The 19,876-nt window shown below is 41.7% G+C and overlaps 1 protein-coding gene across 1 annotated transcript; it reads left to right on the plus strand.

Moving 5' to 3' along the window:
• The first annotated feature begins 23 nt into the window (after window positions 1–23).
• LOC105277234 lies at window positions 24–19,650 on the plus strand. Its single transcript, XM_026968588.1, has 17 exons — window positions 24–388; window positions 580–827; window positions 928–1,039; window positions 1,179–1,796; window positions 3,178–3,180; window positions 5,947–6,015; window positions 7,084–7,373; window positions 7,967–8,062; window positions 9,363–9,709; window positions 10,182–10,547; window positions 11,087–11,639; window positions 12,511–12,612; window positions 16,215–16,363; window positions 16,689–16,800; window positions 16,913–17,274; window positions 17,555–17,766; window positions 17,946–19,650. Exons 2-17 carry the CDS (start codon window positions 626–628, stop codon window positions 18,100–18,102), a joined length of 3,750 nt encoding a protein of 1,249 aa, XP_026824389.1. The 5' UTR covers window positions 24–388; window positions 580–625; the 3' UTR covers window positions 18,103–19,650.
• Window positions 19,651–19,876: the final 226 nt, after the last annotated feature.

Consider the following 19,876-nt stretch of genomic DNA (forward strand, 5'->3'; position numbering starts at 1 on the left):
ACAATAAAAAGCTCTTACTTTAAAATAGTACGTTTCAAAGGTGGGTGCAAAGTTCTCATTTTCAAATAATACTATAGAGAATCCTATGGAGGAACAGAAAAATTTCTATTGGAAGATTGTAATAAGTTAGATAAATTTTTAGCGATGCAATTCAACACTGAAGTACAAACTTTTTATTTTTAGATACAACGATGAGTTTCGAGCTTGTGGAAGAGGGAAGATCGATTAATTGAACAATTGCGCCGCAAATTTTGTCGAGATCTCGAAAGTTCGATGATGCAACACGCATGCGCAGTGACTCGATCGTCGTAGCCGTGTATATGTGTGCGTCAGTTGATCAACTATCTCCGTCTGTTTTTGTCGTCACGCGAGAAAACATTTGCATCATGTGAGTAAATCTTCGAAAATCCTTGCCACACTTCAGCATGTGAATCCCTGTGACAATCCTTTCGTTTCCTTTCGATCCTTCAAGATCGTATCGTCAATTATATCCACGTAAACGCATGACATCGATGTTATTGACAGTGATGTCGCAACGTAACGATGTTCAACGCACGTCGTCTCTATTTCTTTTCACAGAACCATTAAAAACCAAATTGCAAACGGTCGAAAATTTTGAGTAAGGATGCTGCTAGCGAGGGCTTGTCGAGTAGGTGCCTCGCCGGCTTTGGCCTCGCTCGTTAAAACGCCAGTCGTTCCGAGGACACCGCAGCTTTCCAAGGGTCAAGTCACGAGATTGTTCAGCGATGGACGTACCTCTTACACGAGAACAGCGAGGAGGAGAGTTACCGCGACGGAGCAAGCTATGGCTCCAGCTGGCGAGACAGGTAAGCTGATGATTTCTATGAATCGTCGACAAGATTCTGGCTTCTTGTGTAGTTGTGCTCGTGCAGTTTATTCAGTATAATTACGTCATTTTATTTGTAGCATTTAACATCGGAAAAGGAGCAGTTGCTGGAGGAGCAGCGTTAGGATTAGGTGCCATTTGCTACTATGGATTAGGCTTGTCTTCACGTCCAGGTGTCATAGATCAATCGAGGTATGCGATACGAGTTCACCTTGGAATCTCACATTCTGAAAAAAATCCCAGAAGAATTTTTCAATGGAATTCAACATAGTGTATAGTATATCAGCTGATATAATTACAGAGTAAATTAAAACTTCTTTTTCCGTTGCAGCTTCTGGCCCCAATACGTCAAGGATAGAGTAAGGTCCACCTACATGTACTTCGGCGGCTCCATCGTGGCCAGCGCGGCGACTGCGGCTATGTGCCTGCGTTCTCCTGCAGTAATGAACCTAGTGATGCGTCAAGGATGGGTCGCGCTGGGTGTATCGTTGGCCGCGATGATCGGCAGTGGCATGGTCGCGCAGGGGCTTCCATATAAGGAAGGATTTGGTGCGAAGCAGATGGCCTGGCTGGTGCACACTGGTATCGTGGGCGCCGTCCTGGCGCCGTTGTCGCTCTTGGGCGGGCCACTGGTCATCCGGGCGGCTTGGTACACCGCTGGAGTCGTCGGCGGCTTGTCGACGATCGCCGTCTGTGCGCCCAGCGATCAGTTCCTCAACATGACCGGTCCACTCGCTATCGGCTTAGGCGTAGTGTTCGCCAGCTCGCTGGGCTCGATGTTCCTCCCGCCCACGACCGTTCTCGGATCGGGATTGCATTCGATAGCACTGTACGGCGGCCTCCTGCTATTTTCTGGGTTTCTGCTCTACGACACGCAAAAAATCATGCACCATGCAAAGAGCCAGCCGACGTACAACGCTTACGGCAGACCATACGATCCAATTAATAAGTAAGTAATTGAATATACGATTGTTTATAACTATGAGTTTTTTATTTTCCCAAAGTTGGATCTGTTTTAAGTAAGTCGGCCTTTTTAACGAAACCGTTTCGTGAGATACGATTTATGAGAGTTTATAAAAGTTATTACATGTAAGAATTATTTTACTCTATTTTACTAATGCTATTTCTATTTCTATTTTTGCAGCGCAATCTCGATATATCTTGACACGGTTAACATCTTCGTGCGAATTCTGACTATACTGGCTGGCGGTGGTGGCAATAGGCGTAAATAAAGAAACGGACAATAGCTAATGGAGTGGTATTAGAAGTGATGCAACGCCTCAAAAATAGAGGCATAAATTATAGGCGTACATCTTAAGTATAGACATTATATTTGCTTTAATAAGAAATAAATTGTAATAAATTTAAATAAATTTTAAATTAAGATAAATAAAGTTAAATACCGTGCTACGTTATATAATGTTTTGATCCTGTTTTAGAAGAAAAAAATTGGAGAGAAAGTGACCTGTAATCATAGCCGATTATTGCGTTGCCAAAAATTACGTCAAGCGTTATTTAGAGTACTGAGAAACGACGTATCATGCTGGTATCATGTATTTGTAATGAAACATGCAGACAATATTTGTAATGAATTACAGCTTTTTATGAAATTTTTTTTGAAAAATATTGTGCTTAACGCTAAAATCAGTCATGTCTCAGTCACGTCGACTATATCACATTTATCCAGTGCAAAGATAGCTCGCGACATGAATATGTATAGTATTACTAGTCCCGTTACATTCAACGCGGAATTTCTACTAAGATGTAATTTTAAGGTAAAATCGAATTCGCCAGACTACTTCGTTACTAATTCATCCAATTTAACAAGATTTACAAGATCATAGTGAGCACGTCCGTCGCCCATCGACTTCCATCTTCCCGATAATTGGCAAGTCTCACAGCGGGATCTCTCCCCATGGAGGGAAGGTTGAGGAGAGAGGACAAAACGAGCCAGCAACCCCTACGTTGAGGAGGGGTTCGCGCCTGCGTTTATCGCTTCGTCGCAAAGGGTGAAACCAACGAGCGAGAGAAAGAGAGAAGAAGAAGGAGAGAGAGAGCGAGAAGCGCGCGGTGACGCGTGAGAGAGAAAAAGAGAGATTCATCGAAGAGCAGGAGAAAGAGAGAGAAGGAGAGAGGGACATTGAACGCCGACACCGTGGCCTCGCAGTCTCCTCTCGCTGGCGCCGCGCACGAAAACGCATCGCCGCGCTTCCTTTTGCATTTCTGCGAGCGAGTCACAGCGCAGTGCCCTTCCGCGCCCGCCCGCCGAGCGCATTCCCGTATGTCGCACACCTGGTGTAGCGTTCCGCGGTGGATGCGAGGTTTCTGAGGCGGTGCGCTCTGCAGAACACCGAACGGGAAAGCCGCTCTGCGTGAGGAGGGCCATCAAAGCATCTTCCCGACTCGAGAACGTGAGTTACACTTGAATAGCATTCGAACGATAATACAGATTTATGCAAATATATTGTATTATTTAGTGCAATTGCGTTTGTGATGCGTGAATGAAGAGTATACATCGTTATCGGATGTTTTTGCATTAAATTGAGGCAAACTTGTAGTCACGAAAAATGTTATCTTTTTTAACAGTTTTATTAATATCGTAGAAAAATTTATCTACACAAGAATAATAATTAATGACACGTTTCGATACATTTTGTCGAGTGTTGGAAGTTGCTGGTATTGTGTGAAATAAATTAGCAAGTACTTAACGTTCTATGATTAGAGTATGGACATGAATTTAATTATTTAGCAGTAAATGCGTATGTCAATGAACTGTTTAAGGATGGGCCTTATTACTTTTCCCTGCTTCAAAATTGTAAGTGCAAACATGTTGCGATTAAAGTTCAGCACACTCCATTAACTCGGTGTTAAGTGTTTGAGTTTTGGATTTTCCAAATTCAAATTCTTGTTGAGAAATGATATGTATTCAAGCCTCAGAATTGCAACAAAGAGAATCGATGGAATAATTATAATATATATCTAACGATTATCCAAAAAAATAGTTACACATTACTCGAGTGCGATATCCATCGCATGCAATCGCTTCACGAGCAACCGTCGAGAGCATCGAAGCGAAACGCGCAGACATAGTAAAATGCACCTCGTTAACGGCAGGACTGACGGCAACGTGCAGTTTTGCGCGGATAAAATTCGCGGTACACGCGCCGACAATACTCTTTCGAGCGTCGAGACTGGAAGAACGGCGCCGCGCGACACGACGCGACAAGACGATCGATCGACGCATGACTATCCATCAGTCAGCGAAATCACCAATTCCGATAAAGTTTCTAGACATAAATTAAAATTTAGAATATTGTACAGTAATAAATTGTATAAATTCAGGAATTCATAGTTTAGGAATTTTAGAAAAAAATAACATCTATAGCAATCTGTAGAATTTCTAAGATTAAACATCCACAAGCTAAATTCTTAAATGTGGAAGCTAGCAATTTTTAGAACGTATTAAAGTCTTGAATATAAAATCTCAAATTTTCTCTTAAAAAAATATTGAAGCTTAATTGACATTTATAACATATTTATATATTCTTGCAATAAACCAGGTTTCAAATAAGAGTTCAGAGATCTATGTCGAGAGGGAATTAAGTTTAAAATAGATTCTAAAAATATTTGGACTGAATTGAATTTCGAAGATACAGTATGTTCCAAATTTGTCGAATGTTACAATCGATCTTTTAATGTATTTAAAATTGATTTTGACGAAAATTTTCAATTTCTAAAGTGAATTAATAAGTACTATTAGAAGCGATACGAATATATATGAAAGTTCATAGAAAGTGCCAGTGTTTTTCTTGGCAAGTCAGATATACTCCTCAATTCGCGTTAAATACGAGACACGCGGAAGATGACGCGTATCATGAAAGGAGACTTGAGGGATTGGCAACCAAGATGAGGGTGGCTAAGAGGTTGTCTGAGGGTTGCCGCGCACGTGAGAGACGGAGATGACGCTACGTAGACGACAGGGCCGGTTTTAAGGGGGTAACAAAGAACAGATTACATTACTCACAGCAACCTAGTATTTTTTCCAGTAGCTTATATAATTCCACATACTAATGAAAAATATTTTAATAGCAGATTCTTTGTCATAAATTTGATATTGATTGTTTTGTAAGAATATGTTAAAAAACTCTAGCTGTCAAGATATTTCATTTGTGAAAATTACAGGTGCAAGTTTATTCAGTTTAAAAAGATTAAGTTTTTACATTAAATATTCTAATAATTATTTAAAGCACTTTGCTAGTAATAATTTATCAAAATTTGGCAGGTTATCGCATGCTAGTAAAGTTAATTTTCATGAAAATTTTATATATTTGTCTTCTTTTATATTTGTGATGCATTAATTGTATAATTAAACAAATTATATAGACAGTTTTAAATTTGCTTTGTAAGGATAAAGAAAGAATTATTTAATTTTTTAATACTATTATAATGCAGAATTCATTAAAACAAAAAACTAAAATCATTAGAGAGAGAGAAAAATAATAAAAAAGCAACAACTGAAGCGAAAAGAACATTTATGATGAAATCAACTACGAAATGATAGATAATAAAGATAAGAATTTTTCTTCGGGGTGCTCGGCCATGCAAAATCATCCCTGACATGTCACGAAAGCGGGGGTTGGTCGGTGAGTACACGTAGAACACGAGCGAGAAAGAGAGAAAGAAGGGAAGGGGAGCTTGGTCAGAGAGGGTGAAGCGAGGGTGTCGGTCGCAAGTCGATAAACCGCGGGGCTGAACGCGAGCACCCTTGCGCACGGCTTCAACATGGCGGATGGTGAGTCCCATTCCCTTTTTCCGTCGGTCGCTTCGTGAATGCCGGCCGGAGACGAAGAGAGCGTGCCGTCCGATCGATTCGCGACTCCGCTGCGCGTTCCCCGTGGTCGTTCGACCGATTGACAGCCTCCGACGCGCGGTTCCGCGGTCTTACCGGAAATCCCCGCGGTGGATCTCGCGTTCTCCGCGTCTCCGCGCTTGAGAGGAAGCTCCGCCGGCGATCGGAGACCGAAGTGCGCGCACGAGAGCGATTGCGTTCCTCTGAAACGAAAGGTGAATTAAGCTGGCCGTTCGCTGTTCTTTTTCAGACGAGGAACCGATATGCGGCTCAGGGAATCTGTCTCGGCGCCGCTTCATCCTGGAGGACTGAATAACAAGTAAGTACCTTACGGCGAGATCGAGCGAGTGCTCGGAAAGGGGGCTAATTGGTGGCCGAGCATAAATCACGTGCATAGATAACGACTAATCAAGATGCTGAGAAGCAACTGCGTTGGAGCTCGCAGATAGTCATCTCGCAAATTTGTCTGCTATGTATTACATAACGTATTACGTGGGTGCTTCAAGGCTTTAATGGTCAATATCGATTAATTTTATTTTTATTGAGCTTATACCTTTTGCACAGTAATTTTACTTGCAATTTTAATAATTTGTAAGCAAAGCAACATTGAATTAAGTTTTTCATTATCTCGAGTGCTCTATTTAATCTCTCTTTAATTTTAAAATGGAATTAAAGATATAATGTTCTCTATTTTTCTGAGAGAGCGAGAAGGAATTGAATATAAATCACTGTAAATAATCTTTTCTAATCTAAATGTAGAGCTCTCAGTGCAATTTATTAAAAATTAATTTAGTCTTTTTTAAATTAAATTCGGATTGATATGCATCGCCTTGCTAACTTTGAGACTATTGAAATCGTATTCTTTTTTTTGCTAATAAGAGAAAGACTCGAGAAAGATTTTGGTATTTCTAAAACCGGTCTAAATTAAATTCTGTTTTGAAGAAAATTAACCAGCAAGAATTCTAGATATTTTACTAACTTTAATTAACATCGATATTAATAAATATCCCTAACAAGCGCGTTCAAGTCCTTCATCTCTCTTATTCAAAAGAGCAAGGTATCTCAATTCTTCTCAATCCAGGCGGAATAGCCGAATGTGCATGCTATCGCAACGGCTGCGGCTATATCGTGCACACCGGCTACCCGAGGTCACGCAGACTGCGTGTCAATCGGCATATTAATCTTTAGCCGGTGGCGACAAAAGTGCTTGATTATTTCCTAGTTGCAAGTCGCGCTAAATATAAACGTCCGATCCGTCTCTTCGTGGCGGTCTCCGTAGGCGTGCTGCCGCCTATGCCACCTCGGCATCGGCGAGCCGTGAGTGGTATACCTAACGGCAACGCTAGTATCGATCCACCTGGACTCAATTCTCGGTCTCACTCCGCAGCCAGCTCCGCAGGCACGGCCCGAGCCGGAGCATCGGCGCCGGCGAAATCGGCGATCGCAACGAGAACGAAGCCCAGGACACGGTCGTGCCCGCGTCGGACTACCCGGCTGACGTGTCAGAGGGCTTCCGGCTGGCCGAGGACACCACCACGTGGTCCTCCCTGGCGATCGCGCGCGACAACAGCGTTCAGCAGAGCGGCCTGCAGCAATCCGACGTCAACGTGAACAATAATCTCACTGAATCGGGAATACGGAGAAACAGCTCCATCGAGAGCCTCGTCGATTACGAGGGTAAGCATACATTAATTTTTTGAGCGAAAGAAGCGAAATGATCGAGCATGGATGTTCCCGTTATGGGATTGAAAATCGGTTCTAATAAAAGGTGTTCAATAAATAGTAATCATCGAAAGAGCAAGAGAGATGTGCAATGTGAAAAAGAATTTGGAAGAGCTTTATAATTTGTTTTTAGTAAATTATAATTGTTTTTATAGTGCACAGGTTGTTTAAGTTTGACTCTTAAAATTTTCAAAATCTTTATTTCAAATGAGTGTCATCTTCAAAACACGTAATAATATAATAATCCTATTATTACGATTTAACAATCTATTATTAGAGTCGTACATTATTTACAATCGCATTTACACGTCAAGTAATTTAAATGATAGATCCACACGTGTGTTGCAGATACTAATAATGTGCTTAATTTATTTCATGTATAATTTATCATCGCATCAGAGATATGCAATATACCTTTAAAATAAATCTACGTTTTCCGCAAATCCATGTTTGTTTGAAGAAAGGAAATTGATAGAGAGTGTATAAAGAAAATTTTAAAAAGTCAAAAAAAAGAAAGTGTTTTATAAGTAAGAGACTTGTATTATTAGGCACGACCGAAGAGCAATCCGCCAACGCGAACAACAATCTGAACGAGTCGAAGATACGAAAGAACAGTTCTCTCGAAAGCCTTGACGATTACGAAGGTGAGCTCCGTCGTCCTGTATTACCCCATGAATTAGTCGTGTTGAAAAACCGTAACGCGTTTTATGGGATTAAACAAAATATAAATTACATGTATAAGATTTATACGTACGCGCGCGCGATAAGAAAGAAATCGATAAGATACTGACGAAGTTCGCAGAGGTGAAATGCTAAAATAAGCGAAGTGTCTAAATTGCCTGCACGTTTTCAGTTGCGAAGAGTGACGAGTGAATGCATCTGAAACATTAGGTCTATTAATATCGCGAATCTCCGCGCCTATTGAGCAATTGATTGGCCTACTTTTTAACTGCGCTTCTTTCAAGTGCTGCGCTTACGCGAGTGTTCGAGATTTTATTGGAAAGCAATGGCGCTTGTGAAGGTTTCGTTGTGCAGAAGCATGACAGACGTGTGTGCGAACTTCGATATTTTCCACTGGCTGCCGTTAATAACGTGTGCATCCTTGACATTAACCATTATCCATAAAATGTAGGATCGGTGCCATTCTCAACGAAAGTTGAGCTATATGTTAATGCATTTTCGTGATAATTAGTTCGCAAGCAGGCATAATGACTATCATCACGTTTAATGAGGAATCAAAATCTGCAACTATATTAAAACATGAAAAAATCATTCAGAAAATTAATTACGGAAATAATTATAAAATTAAGCTTTTAAGAATTCATAATTGGAGATTAATATTGCATAAGAAAATTGGATAAAAAAATATATTTCATCTTACAAAATAAATTATGTCTTTAAATTATAATGTGCGAAATCGATCATAAAAATCTGTAAAAGTACTCAAGAATCCATCACTCCATTAATCTATAATAATATGCAAGTTTCAGCTTGGTAGTTGATATAATTTATCGCATTAATCTGTTCCATAAAAGCAAAGATCCATGAAAAGGCCGAAGTTTATGCAGAGCCAAGAGTCTATGCTGCCAAGCCTTTGTACACGTAATCATGTATAAAAACAAAGATCTATAGGGCCAATGATTAATCATAGCATTAATGATCTAATAATAAGCAACGATATCTAGTACTTTGCTAACAACAAAAGAAGCTACTCTCCAAAAAGGAGAATTGCTCAAACCGAATGCGGAAACCAAACGAATTAAGTTCATCATCGCATAATGAATGAATTGTTCATGTATACCAAGTACTGACGGTTTCGAGAAATGATAGACGTATTCCGAGCCCAACTGACGATGATGAATCATGAACACCAACGCGACGACATCCAATTAAGCCGACTGATTCTGTTTGATGCTTGGACTGACGCCGATCGGATTGTTTCAGGGCGTAGTTCTCCGCAAGAGAACTCATCACACGAGCCGTCCGAGTGGTCCGACTGGTCCGAAGAGGGTAATCTGCCAGCGGGCTGCCGCGGCATCGTCAACCCCAACTATCCCGGCTTCCAACATCTGGCGCCGTCCCTGCTATCGGATACTGACCTCACCGAGGACGAACACGATAGCTGCTCCGATTATCCGCCATTCTACGGCGTCCATCAGCACGACGTGCCGCTGTCACCGCCGGAGAACAGCAACGAGTACAACAATAACGTCGACGACAGCATCAATCATCTCTGGGACCAGCGCAACGATCGCAAGGTCTTCTACGAGAAGCCCAAGTTTAACATACAGGTAATTCCGGCATCCGAGCGAATTGATCATACTTGTGTTCATGTTGGTTTCATAGAGATTCGCAAACGGAAGGTACTTTAAAAATTAAAGAATGCTGAGTTAAAAATCAAAGTCTGTAGACATGAGCGACATTCACATGTCTGGCAATACGCATTCTCCGCATGAAATCTTTTGCGCTTTTTCGTAGTGTTGCGATTTCAGAAATAAGTCTGATTTTATATCAAAATTTGTGATTTGCCTGAATGCGACGAATGTCGGCATCAAGCCAGGGAGATTGGATCAATTCATTACGCGGCGGTTCACATCATGACAGTTCGCGCGAACTCGTTGACTAAGTCAAACTTGTCACCGACACGAGCGTGCGGCGGCCGGCGCGAGTTATCAACGCGTAAAAATAATCGAGCATACTCCTACGAGTACCACTCTCGTGTCATGACATCATCATGCCGCCTCCTCGGCTCTCGCGTTCCAGACTGTAACTTCTCTGTACGAGGCGGTGGTGCCGCCTTCGGAAAAGTGCATCAACTACGTGAAGAGTGTGGAGATCTCTAGATCCGAGGAGAAGGCGCTGTCACCCGAGCCGGAGGAAGTCGTCGTGAACGGCATCGTCGAGGCGGAGACCCACCTGACGCTCCTAGACGAGCCGGAGGAGGGCCTGGCTGACCAAGTGAACGAGAGCGCCCCCGACTTGTCGCAGGCAACGCTCCAAGAAAAACACGAGAGAGAAGTACCTGTTGAGGTCGAGCTGGTGGAGTTGACCACCAGCGTGAACGAAAGCTTGCAGTTTCCAGAGATCGAGGAAATCCTGGATTCCGGGAAAACTAGTGAAATCGGCGAGGTGAGCTTAAATCGACGATTCTTCCATCTGCGATAATAAAAAAAGATAAACTATTTTTATTTATTCGAAAGATAGCTAAAGTACAATATTCGATTCTAAGTAATACCAAATATTATAAATAATATATCTAACTTGTGATGAATTATATGAGATGATTATTGAACTTTAACTTGATTTAAATCTTATTATTAGTTATCTTCCGGTGATTAATTAATAATATAATTAGTTTAATAATATTTGATTTAAGCGATTAAGTAATTTATCCACGGTAATTATTAAGTAATTCATCCTTATCTCATTTGATCCTTAAATCTTGTATCGCCAACTATATTATTCATCTGTAATTAAAATTTAATTGTATCAGAAAAATGTGATTTGCGATTTAATAATTTAATAATACGAATTTCAAGACCTCTTTAACATCATTAATTTGCGTGACAATAACCAATCTTGATCCTATGTCCTGTCGCCGGAAGCCTCACGCTTGTCTGTACTCCGCACGGTTGATTAAACACGAAAACCATCTCGTGGGCCGACAGACGGACGACGTCGCCGTGGAGCACATCGACCTGATTCGCGAGGCAAAGGAGTTGCCTCATCCAGACCGGTCCAAAATAGGCAACCGCCAGCCGGTGACGACGTCGACGGCCGGTTCAGCCGACGACGACGAGTCGGAGAGCAACAGCGACTATTCCGAGGGCTCCGCCGAGGAGCGACCGACCTATACGAAGCTGGAGGAGATAGATCTGCTGTCGAGCATCGGCCGTGACATCGGCGTCGATCTCGAGAAGTACGCTCAGCCGGTGCCAGACGTAGTCGCGATGGAGTCGATTGAGAGCATTCGCGCCAACCAGCCGCGGTCCATCTCGCGATCCACTCCAGTCATCAAGGATCATGTGGAAGACACCAACAAGCTACTGGATCGCGAACTCTCCGAAGCGTCTAGCGCGGACGCTCGCAAGAAGGAGAAAATGGCCAGGAACCAGGCTAAGCGTCGCCTACAACAGCAGCAGCAACACCAGCAGCAATCACGAAACTCCAACTCCCAGAGGCGTTCCGATAAGCGCAGGACTGACATCGATAACGGATCAGGTAGATATCTCACTGACGCATATCTTCTGTTTCCCTCCTCCGCTCTAATTAAATAAAATAATTAAAGTTAAGCCTTTATTTTAATAATTTTACTTTTATCATCATTCATTACCGTTAATTATTATAATTTTCATTTTCATTAGTATTATTTCTCATCCGTACGTTGCTACCGTGCTGCAATTATTGGCGTTCGTTATACTTTACAACCCGTTTTACCGAAGATAATTAACCACGCTCTCCGTAATTAGAACAATAATTGCTGTTACATCGGAGATAACTCTATGAATAGCAAGTTGCTAATCGTTATGTACAGTTACGCAAGTACCTTGAAAGTTCCGTTTGTCTTGAATAACTATTCTTCCAATGCCCCGTAATACGTTACAACTTTCAATGTTAAACATCTCGATCGTTAAAACTCACAAAGCAAACTTATAAAAATAATATTGCTTTAAATTTAGTAGAGCACTAGAGCAGTAAGCCGCCCTTATCAATATTGACACACAACTTTTCACATGCGAGAATTCTCTCTTGTTGACGGTAAACATTAATTAACGTGATTTATGTTAAATTGATATCGTATTAAATCTTAGTGCAGAAGAAAAATTAAGATAAGAAGTTCAAAAAAGGAAGTAAAGATGAAAAACATGATGGATTTCAAGCACACTGTTGTATGTTGAATGTGCACATATTGATTGGCGCCAGAAAAATACAGCCGAACCAGATAAACCGTGAATTTTGAGCGGCTACTTGAGATTAAGCATGCATGCGTTGCTCCGACAGTCATCGGTTTCCGCTCGACAGTTTCGGTCATGCCGCTGTCTCGCCATCACTGTAAAAGGTTTTCACGTTTGCTACTCGCGTACTGTTAAAGGTGGCTTCGACGTTTACAACATCGAGACGGCGATGCCAAAGATCGACCTGGACGCGATCGAGTCGCACCTCAGAGCTGCTCGTGAGGAGGAACGTCGAGTGAGTAAATAAATAATGATTTTCCTTAAGCAAGTGAATAATGCGTGATTATCTCACATGTGACACGTGGATTTGTAAAAGAATCGTGGACGTGTATGTGACGGCTCGACGTTGAACATTGCTTTTTTCATTTGCAAAGTATTATCACTTGAATCGTGACCATTAACACATATTCATACTTTATATTCTGAAATAATCTCATAAGAGATAACGAGTTCGCGTGCATTCATGCATTAATTCATTCTTCGACGTACGATAATGTAATTTTATTGATTTTCGATACTTCCTACGCGAAATAAGTAACTCGAGCTCGAGTCGGGTCAATGGAAGTTTGCGGTTCATTCACATATACCACTTAGCACACTCGGATATATCTCAGCTGGTTATCGGCGATTCTTGAATGTATCCGACATAAACGCCAAGACAGAGCGTGGAGTCTGCCTTGTCTGAGGTTTCGCGTTTGCATTGAATGCACTTTGCGGGGGCATCCGTAGTGGGCGGATGCATATGTAGGTCTTACTCGATACGAGAACTTCGGAGCAGATACGTAACAGCCTAACGAGATTTATAAAGGAATATCCCGAGTCTGAGGCTGCTTAGAAAGTTCGAAATTTTTAATGAAATTAACATTTGAAAATTACGAGGAAGATTCTGATTGTTAATATCAAAAGACGCGATGGTTTATATCGCGCAACTGATAAACCCTGACACGTTTGACGATTCCAAGACGACGAAACATGTTAATCGAGCTGTCTGCATTCGCAAGTATTAATTCTTCAATCATTATTGCGAGAGGAGTGGATAAAGATCATTTCTGCATACGCTTGTCATTATTTTCGAAAATTTTGATTATTGCCCGCTGCATCGAGGGACTCATCGTGCAACATCGTGCTCCGAATGTTGAATTACGGGTCAAAAGTCACGCATGACCGATCAACCGAAACGCTTTACGCACGACCCCGAAGATGATTTAACGATCTTTTGTTGCAACGACGTAGCAGTTCGCACAGCGCATTAAATCCGAGCGCCCTTGCGTGCGGTAGATCGCTCTCTTGAACTTTTCACCTGACAATATGAGATTACGCAGATTGAACACATAACTGTCTACATTTAATTGACATCTAGCGAAATGCACTGTATAGTTGCGTAATTATCTACGCTGCTCCTGCGAGAAGCAGAATACATACGAGAGAGAACAGGGCAGACAATTCAATTGAGTTACGAAGTGGGAAAAGATGGTATACCTCGTTAGTTAACAGTACAAATCAGAATACAATGTGTAATACCAGGATGACAATGCACACCAGCTTCCTCGTATTCGGGAATTCGATTTCTGAATGAAATCAGATTCACCGAATGAGGCTCCAAGTGAATCCGATTACCACGGCGATACCATTCATTCCGTAAACCATCGTGAGATATTCACCGAGAACGCAGATACGAATCTCCACCCATCTTCCGTGGAACGAAGCGAATTGCACGATCGCGAACTCGGAAACACGGCCGACATGCACAAGCCAACATACTCCTGATCCGCCACTTTCACCGAGGGTCCCCGTGAGAGAAGTCTACTAGGTGCTAGGCCCCGGTAGACAGGGCCACCTCCACGATTGCCGCGACCACCACCATCACCATCACTACCACCATTGAACACCTTCGCGGCCAGCAGACCCTAACGAAGGATCTCACTTGGCTCGCCTTGCAGTCTCGTGCCGTCCTCGTCTTTCGCTCGCGCGTTGCGTGCCGAGTCTCGTGACTTATTCGAGGTCAGCTGCATCTTGACAGCCTTGATCGACCGTGTCTGATCGGCGACTTCCTCCTCTGGACCGAGGTTCCGTGCGCGGTAGCGCAACAAAAGGAAGAAAGAAGGAGCAGATAGCGAGAAAGAAGTGATATAAAGAGCCTGGAGGAAACGAGTTTAAACGAGTTTAAACGTGCCGACGCGGTGCGGCGTGAATAGGTCTGCGAGAAGAGGAATTTCGTTTGCAGCGCAGGACATCGTAGGATTCTTAGCTATTCTGAAGTGAACGACCAGGAGGTGCGGACGCTACCAACGGTGCGCGATCATGGGCAGCAGCAACAAATCGCGCAAGCACTACAAGAAGGACTCCAGATTCGTTACGGATCTCTACACGTTCACTTACGACGACGACTTCGATTTTGTAAGGGGCGCGTTTTGCGAACGATGAAGGGCGACAATACACCGTTATGTGGTTGTTCGTAGGTCCAGTGAATCGGATGTAACTTAGACAAACGGGAGTAGCTGAAATTGTTTTATTGTTCGAAAGATACGAGATGTCTTATATTATCGCATCTCGTTTTCTGTGCTTCCAAGTGACAGATCGATATCGATTGTTATTGTTCCGAAGTATTAAAGTGTGTTGTATTCCGTGAAATCAATTTGTGGTTTCGTTTTTAGCGATTGCATTTCATCAAAATTATAATATAATAAAATGAAATGCTTTTGTCAATTATTATAAAGAAAATGTTATGATAGCAGAAAGTAGTAGAATTTCGCGCTTCATATATCACAATTTCACTTCATAAATCACAAATAAAAAGTTTAGAAAGAATGATTGACAAGTATAGAGCAAGAACAAATAATCTACGAATTCAATTTCTCTTAGCTAGCACAGTTTCTTTTTACGCTTTTCGTTGCGCAGTGGCAAGCAATTATTGCAGCATGCTTAATTCCGGTATACATAGTAAAAAGCGGAAACATCACCACAAGCATTCTAACGCAAAATTTATGAAATGATTTTAACATAGGATCTTGACACGTAATCATCTCAGAAGTGAATGATTTAATGCAAAAACGGGGAAAGTCTTTGTGAAATCTTAAACATTAAGTCGCATTTAAAAATCATGGACATATTCCACTTGAGTGGAACTAGACTTTTCTTTTCATCATTCCGATCGATCTCGCACATATTTTATTCACACGCCATCATGTATAAAGAAAAGAATCCAGCATTAGATTTGCGATTATTCGCGTACGATCTTGATCCAGATTCCCGCGCGTATCATCATTCTGACAGCAAGATCGGCGTACCACACGATTCGGTGTGGTTCCGGACCGAGACAGACGTGAAAGTGGGTCACGGAAGTCGCGGTGCTAATGAAGAAACATGGATTTTAGTACGCATAGAGAAGCGGGTCCCTCTGCTACGATTACGGAGCTCTATCAAGCGATCTGCAGTTGAACTTGAACTTGAAACTGCTGAACTTTCCAGCATATGCCGTATATTGAGTTTCGAGATTTGCGTAATTGAAGCTGTGCATACTTCTAAAATGTAGACTGAAATTTCAGGTTGATTTGGCGAAATAAATTGCTCGTGACACACAAAAATTTCTTTTGAAATTTAACATCTATATTAAATTATTGGTGATATTCCACACAATTTTCAAGGAATATTAAATCATTTAAACAATTTTACTACTTCTGACTGTCATAACATATGACATAATGCATCGCTTTCGAGTTTGCGGATGTTTGTCGCCTTTTGTCAAGAATATAAGACGATATTGCCCCGTTGTGTGTATTATTGTAATATCGTTACAAAAGTGGAAAGTATCAATTTATGTGGCGTCAGGATGATGACAAAGAAGCTACTGCGGAAACAAAGCCCACGGAACCGATCATAATTGAGCCGATCATAGTTGAGAAACCGAAAGAAATCAAGGATGGCGAGAGAGAAGATCTGATCACGCGATTCGACAGGGTCGTGAGAGGCGAACCCGATAGGAATCTGCAGGTGTGAATTAATTCGATAGAGGTGCAAGGGTGGAATACAAATGAAAATATGACGAGAATTGCAATATGCATTTTACATCGGAAAATATCGAAACCTGTAACATGATCTATTCATCATTCATCTTTTATTTATAACAATTCAACTTTGAATTTTTCTTAGCGTGTTTTCAGTTTCTGGTACCACCCAGGCATATAAATCTCCAGATGATTCTAGAATTGTTACATCACCATATAAAATATTAGAGTTTATTAGTGTTTACGACTCACTTTTACATGTTTAGAAACGCATGAGACTAACTTTTATTTATTTTTTCTTACGTGCGTAGCGACGAAATGATCGCGAAGAAATCAGAAGGAGACTCGCAATGGGGCCTGACGCCGAGGATCTACGTGCCGAACGTGGGCGGAAGCCGAGTCTTCAATCGCGTCTTCAAAGTGGTTCGTACAATAATAATAATTTTGTTCGTTTCACATAATTAAGCAAATTACATGTGTAAATAATGAACTCTTAAAGTGGCAGTCCGTGGAATTAAACATCTGCTCTGTGTAGGGATGAATCTCCAGATTTGCTTCATGAACGAGACATCATCGGACACTGAGTCCCCGGGTTCAGAGAACGACGTGTCCCCCGGGTCCACACCCACATCCCTTGGCTCGAAGCAACTCGGGAAGCAGCAGGCGCCGGCTAGGCCGCAGATACTGAGTCTTCCGTCTCTGAGACTCGAGTCGGCCGCAAACTCCACGCCACCGGTCGACGAGGCGGATTTCTTCGCGCGACAAGCCAGGCTGCAGACCGAGGCACGGATGGCTCTGGCGCAAGCTAAGGAAATGGCACACATGCAGATGGAGGTAGAGAGGCAGAGGCTGAAGCAGAGCCCCATCACCGAGATGGTGCGATGCAGCTTAGAGAAAGTTAGTAAAATACTACTACTTTTAATAACGATTCAAGTAATGTATGGAAAAACTTCGTTTGCGAGAATTCCAGACAGAGAAAATAGCAAAAACGATTTGGCACTGATTGCATCTATAAGTAAATTTACATGGTATTCAAATAACTCTCTCAAACGATTTATAAAGAATTGGACTATCAATTCAATTTATTAATTCAATTTATTTATTAATCTGAGATATTTGTATTGCATGCTTTATAATTCGTTTAATGAGATTTCGTTTTAATCTTGTACTTTTCTAGGTTGGTGTTCAACTGGGAGAGGATAGACGCAGGTTGTCTCGTACACTTCTCACAGAACTGAACGTCGCACAGCTGCAGGTAGTAGCGAATGACCTACACGCGAGGATCGCCGCACTCAATGAAGCGCTCGTCGAGGGACTTTTGAGGAGAGATGATTTACACATGGAGCAAGATTCGATGCTCGTCGATGTCGAAGATCTTACGCGATACTTGTGAGTTTTTTCAAAGATATATCTATGAAAATTTGTGTTAGTTGCTCCCTAAAAGCAGTCCATAAAAACTTTAATAATCAAGCATTCCCTTATTAATGAAACTTTGATTACGAAGGACGTAATGTAGAAAGTATGGCGACTGGATTAAAAATATTAGGGAGAATAATAACTTTGTGCAGAGGTGCCAAGCAGGAGTCGTTGAAGAAGAAGCAACAGAGCATGCAGCAGGCGGCAAATCATAATCACCAGCAGTCCTCTCCAGCTCCAACAAAGTTATCGATGAAACCAAAGCTAACGCATCTGAATCGCGGTCTGGTCGCCCTCGTGAGGAAATAATCCTTTGCCACGAGACTACGCAGTCTCGTCGTAAATTAGACTCCGAGCGGAGCGAAACACCACGGACAGCTTTAGAAGAAACGAAGAAAACGGCGCGAAGAAACTTGCTTTGAAAAAAGAAAAAACTCTTGTAGAACGAAAAAATCTTTTGCAGAAAAGATGACAAAGAAGGAACGAAGAAATTTGTCTCGGACAAGGAAAGGATTATTTGAAAAAGGAATGAGTTTCTCTTCGAGGAGGAAAACTTAATAAATCTTCAAGGAGCACGATAAAAGCACTTTTTGTTGACAGGAAAATCGTCAAGGATGAGAAAGTGATCGCGCTAGGTGTGGTGCGCGTGCCCGAAAATTCCGAAAGACGATTATAATGGCCAGCTTTGATAACGGCGGCTTTCGCCTCTTTAAAGGGAAAACAAATCTCTTTCCGTGAAATTTCCAAGAGTTTTTACAGCTTCGTCGTTAACCACATGGAAATAGAGATTCACACTTGTGCGTATCGCGTAAGCGAGCAGAGCAACGATCCTTCGTTTGTATTCCACATTGAGACCCTCCGTCGTCTCTTTCTATCTCCTCGTCTGTAATCACTCGGCCCTTTAAGCTCAGATTATGTCCCGCGGCATGCATGCATGTGTCTACGAATGTATCGATTATCGCCTTTAAATAATAGCGTATCATTAGCGTGAGCGAATCTCTTCTCTGTTGTACATATACCGAAGATTTATATCAGATTATTGCTGATATATCGAGATTCCATATGATGTTTAAAAAGCGCTTCGTTCCGGTCGTCCGGTATAAAACAAAGTCCTCGTTGCGTGACGTTGATGTGACGCTGCTGCTATTTTGCTAAAATCTCAATTTATTTGCGCATGGAGTTTTCGTTTTAAAGGAGAAATTTCTAGAGTCCTATATGGATCAATTCGTAGTTTCGTGTGAAGCTGATAGTTCCACAAATGTTCCAGGCATGTAAATTCTTGTGCTTCGGTAGAGATCCAGAGAGATCCGCCATTAGAAAATAATCAGGCCCTTGATTTCACACAAATCAGTCACGTGTAAAATCATTGTTCGACTTGGCATGGTTACACAGGATGTCGATGAAACAGCAAATAGGTATTTGTTTCCCGAGAGTGACGAGGAAAGTCGACTACGCATTCTCTTGAATAACGTAACGCGCGCGCGCGTAAGAGAAAGCGGGAGGAAGACAAGCCTCAGTGAGGGCGGAGTGCAACGACCGTGAAGAACGAAGAACGCATTACATATCCGAATAAGTGATTTAGTACGCAAAAGAGCGATTAGTCCGTATATAGAGCAACTCCGAGAACATAATCGGATAGGAAGTATACTTGATCGTGAACACGTCGTGTAACGGAAACCCTTCGTTGCAGCGTACGAAAATCGCTTTTTCGAACTTGCAATCGATATTATTCATTAATATGGATTATTCGGTTCTCTTGCGTCACACGTTGTTTCCGCATGTCGGTCTCGTACGATCTCATTCACACGCAGGATTCCAAATGTAATCGAAATAAATTTCAACGAGTTTAAACTACAATCACGATTTCGTTTCTTTCAGATCCCTGGTTTATCCCTCATTAAAGTATCAAGAAAAGTATATTGAGTAATATAAAATGAACTTAAATAGCAAATCAATACCCGTACACTAATGCATGTATCTCAGAAGAATTAAATTTGTTTACCTGCAATATTCATTTTTACAAATGAATTTTAAAAATCATGCAAAGAAAGTTATTTCATGTACATTATGTATCATTTATCAT

Source organism: Ooceraea biroi, chromosome 3 (genome assembly GCF_003672135.1).
Source record: "Ooceraea biroi isolate clonal line C1 chromosome 3, Obir_v5.4, whole genome shotgun sequence".
In the NCBI taxonomy this organism is placed as follows: Eukaryota; Metazoa; Arthropoda; class Insecta; order Hymenoptera; family Formicidae; genus Ooceraea; species Ooceraea biroi.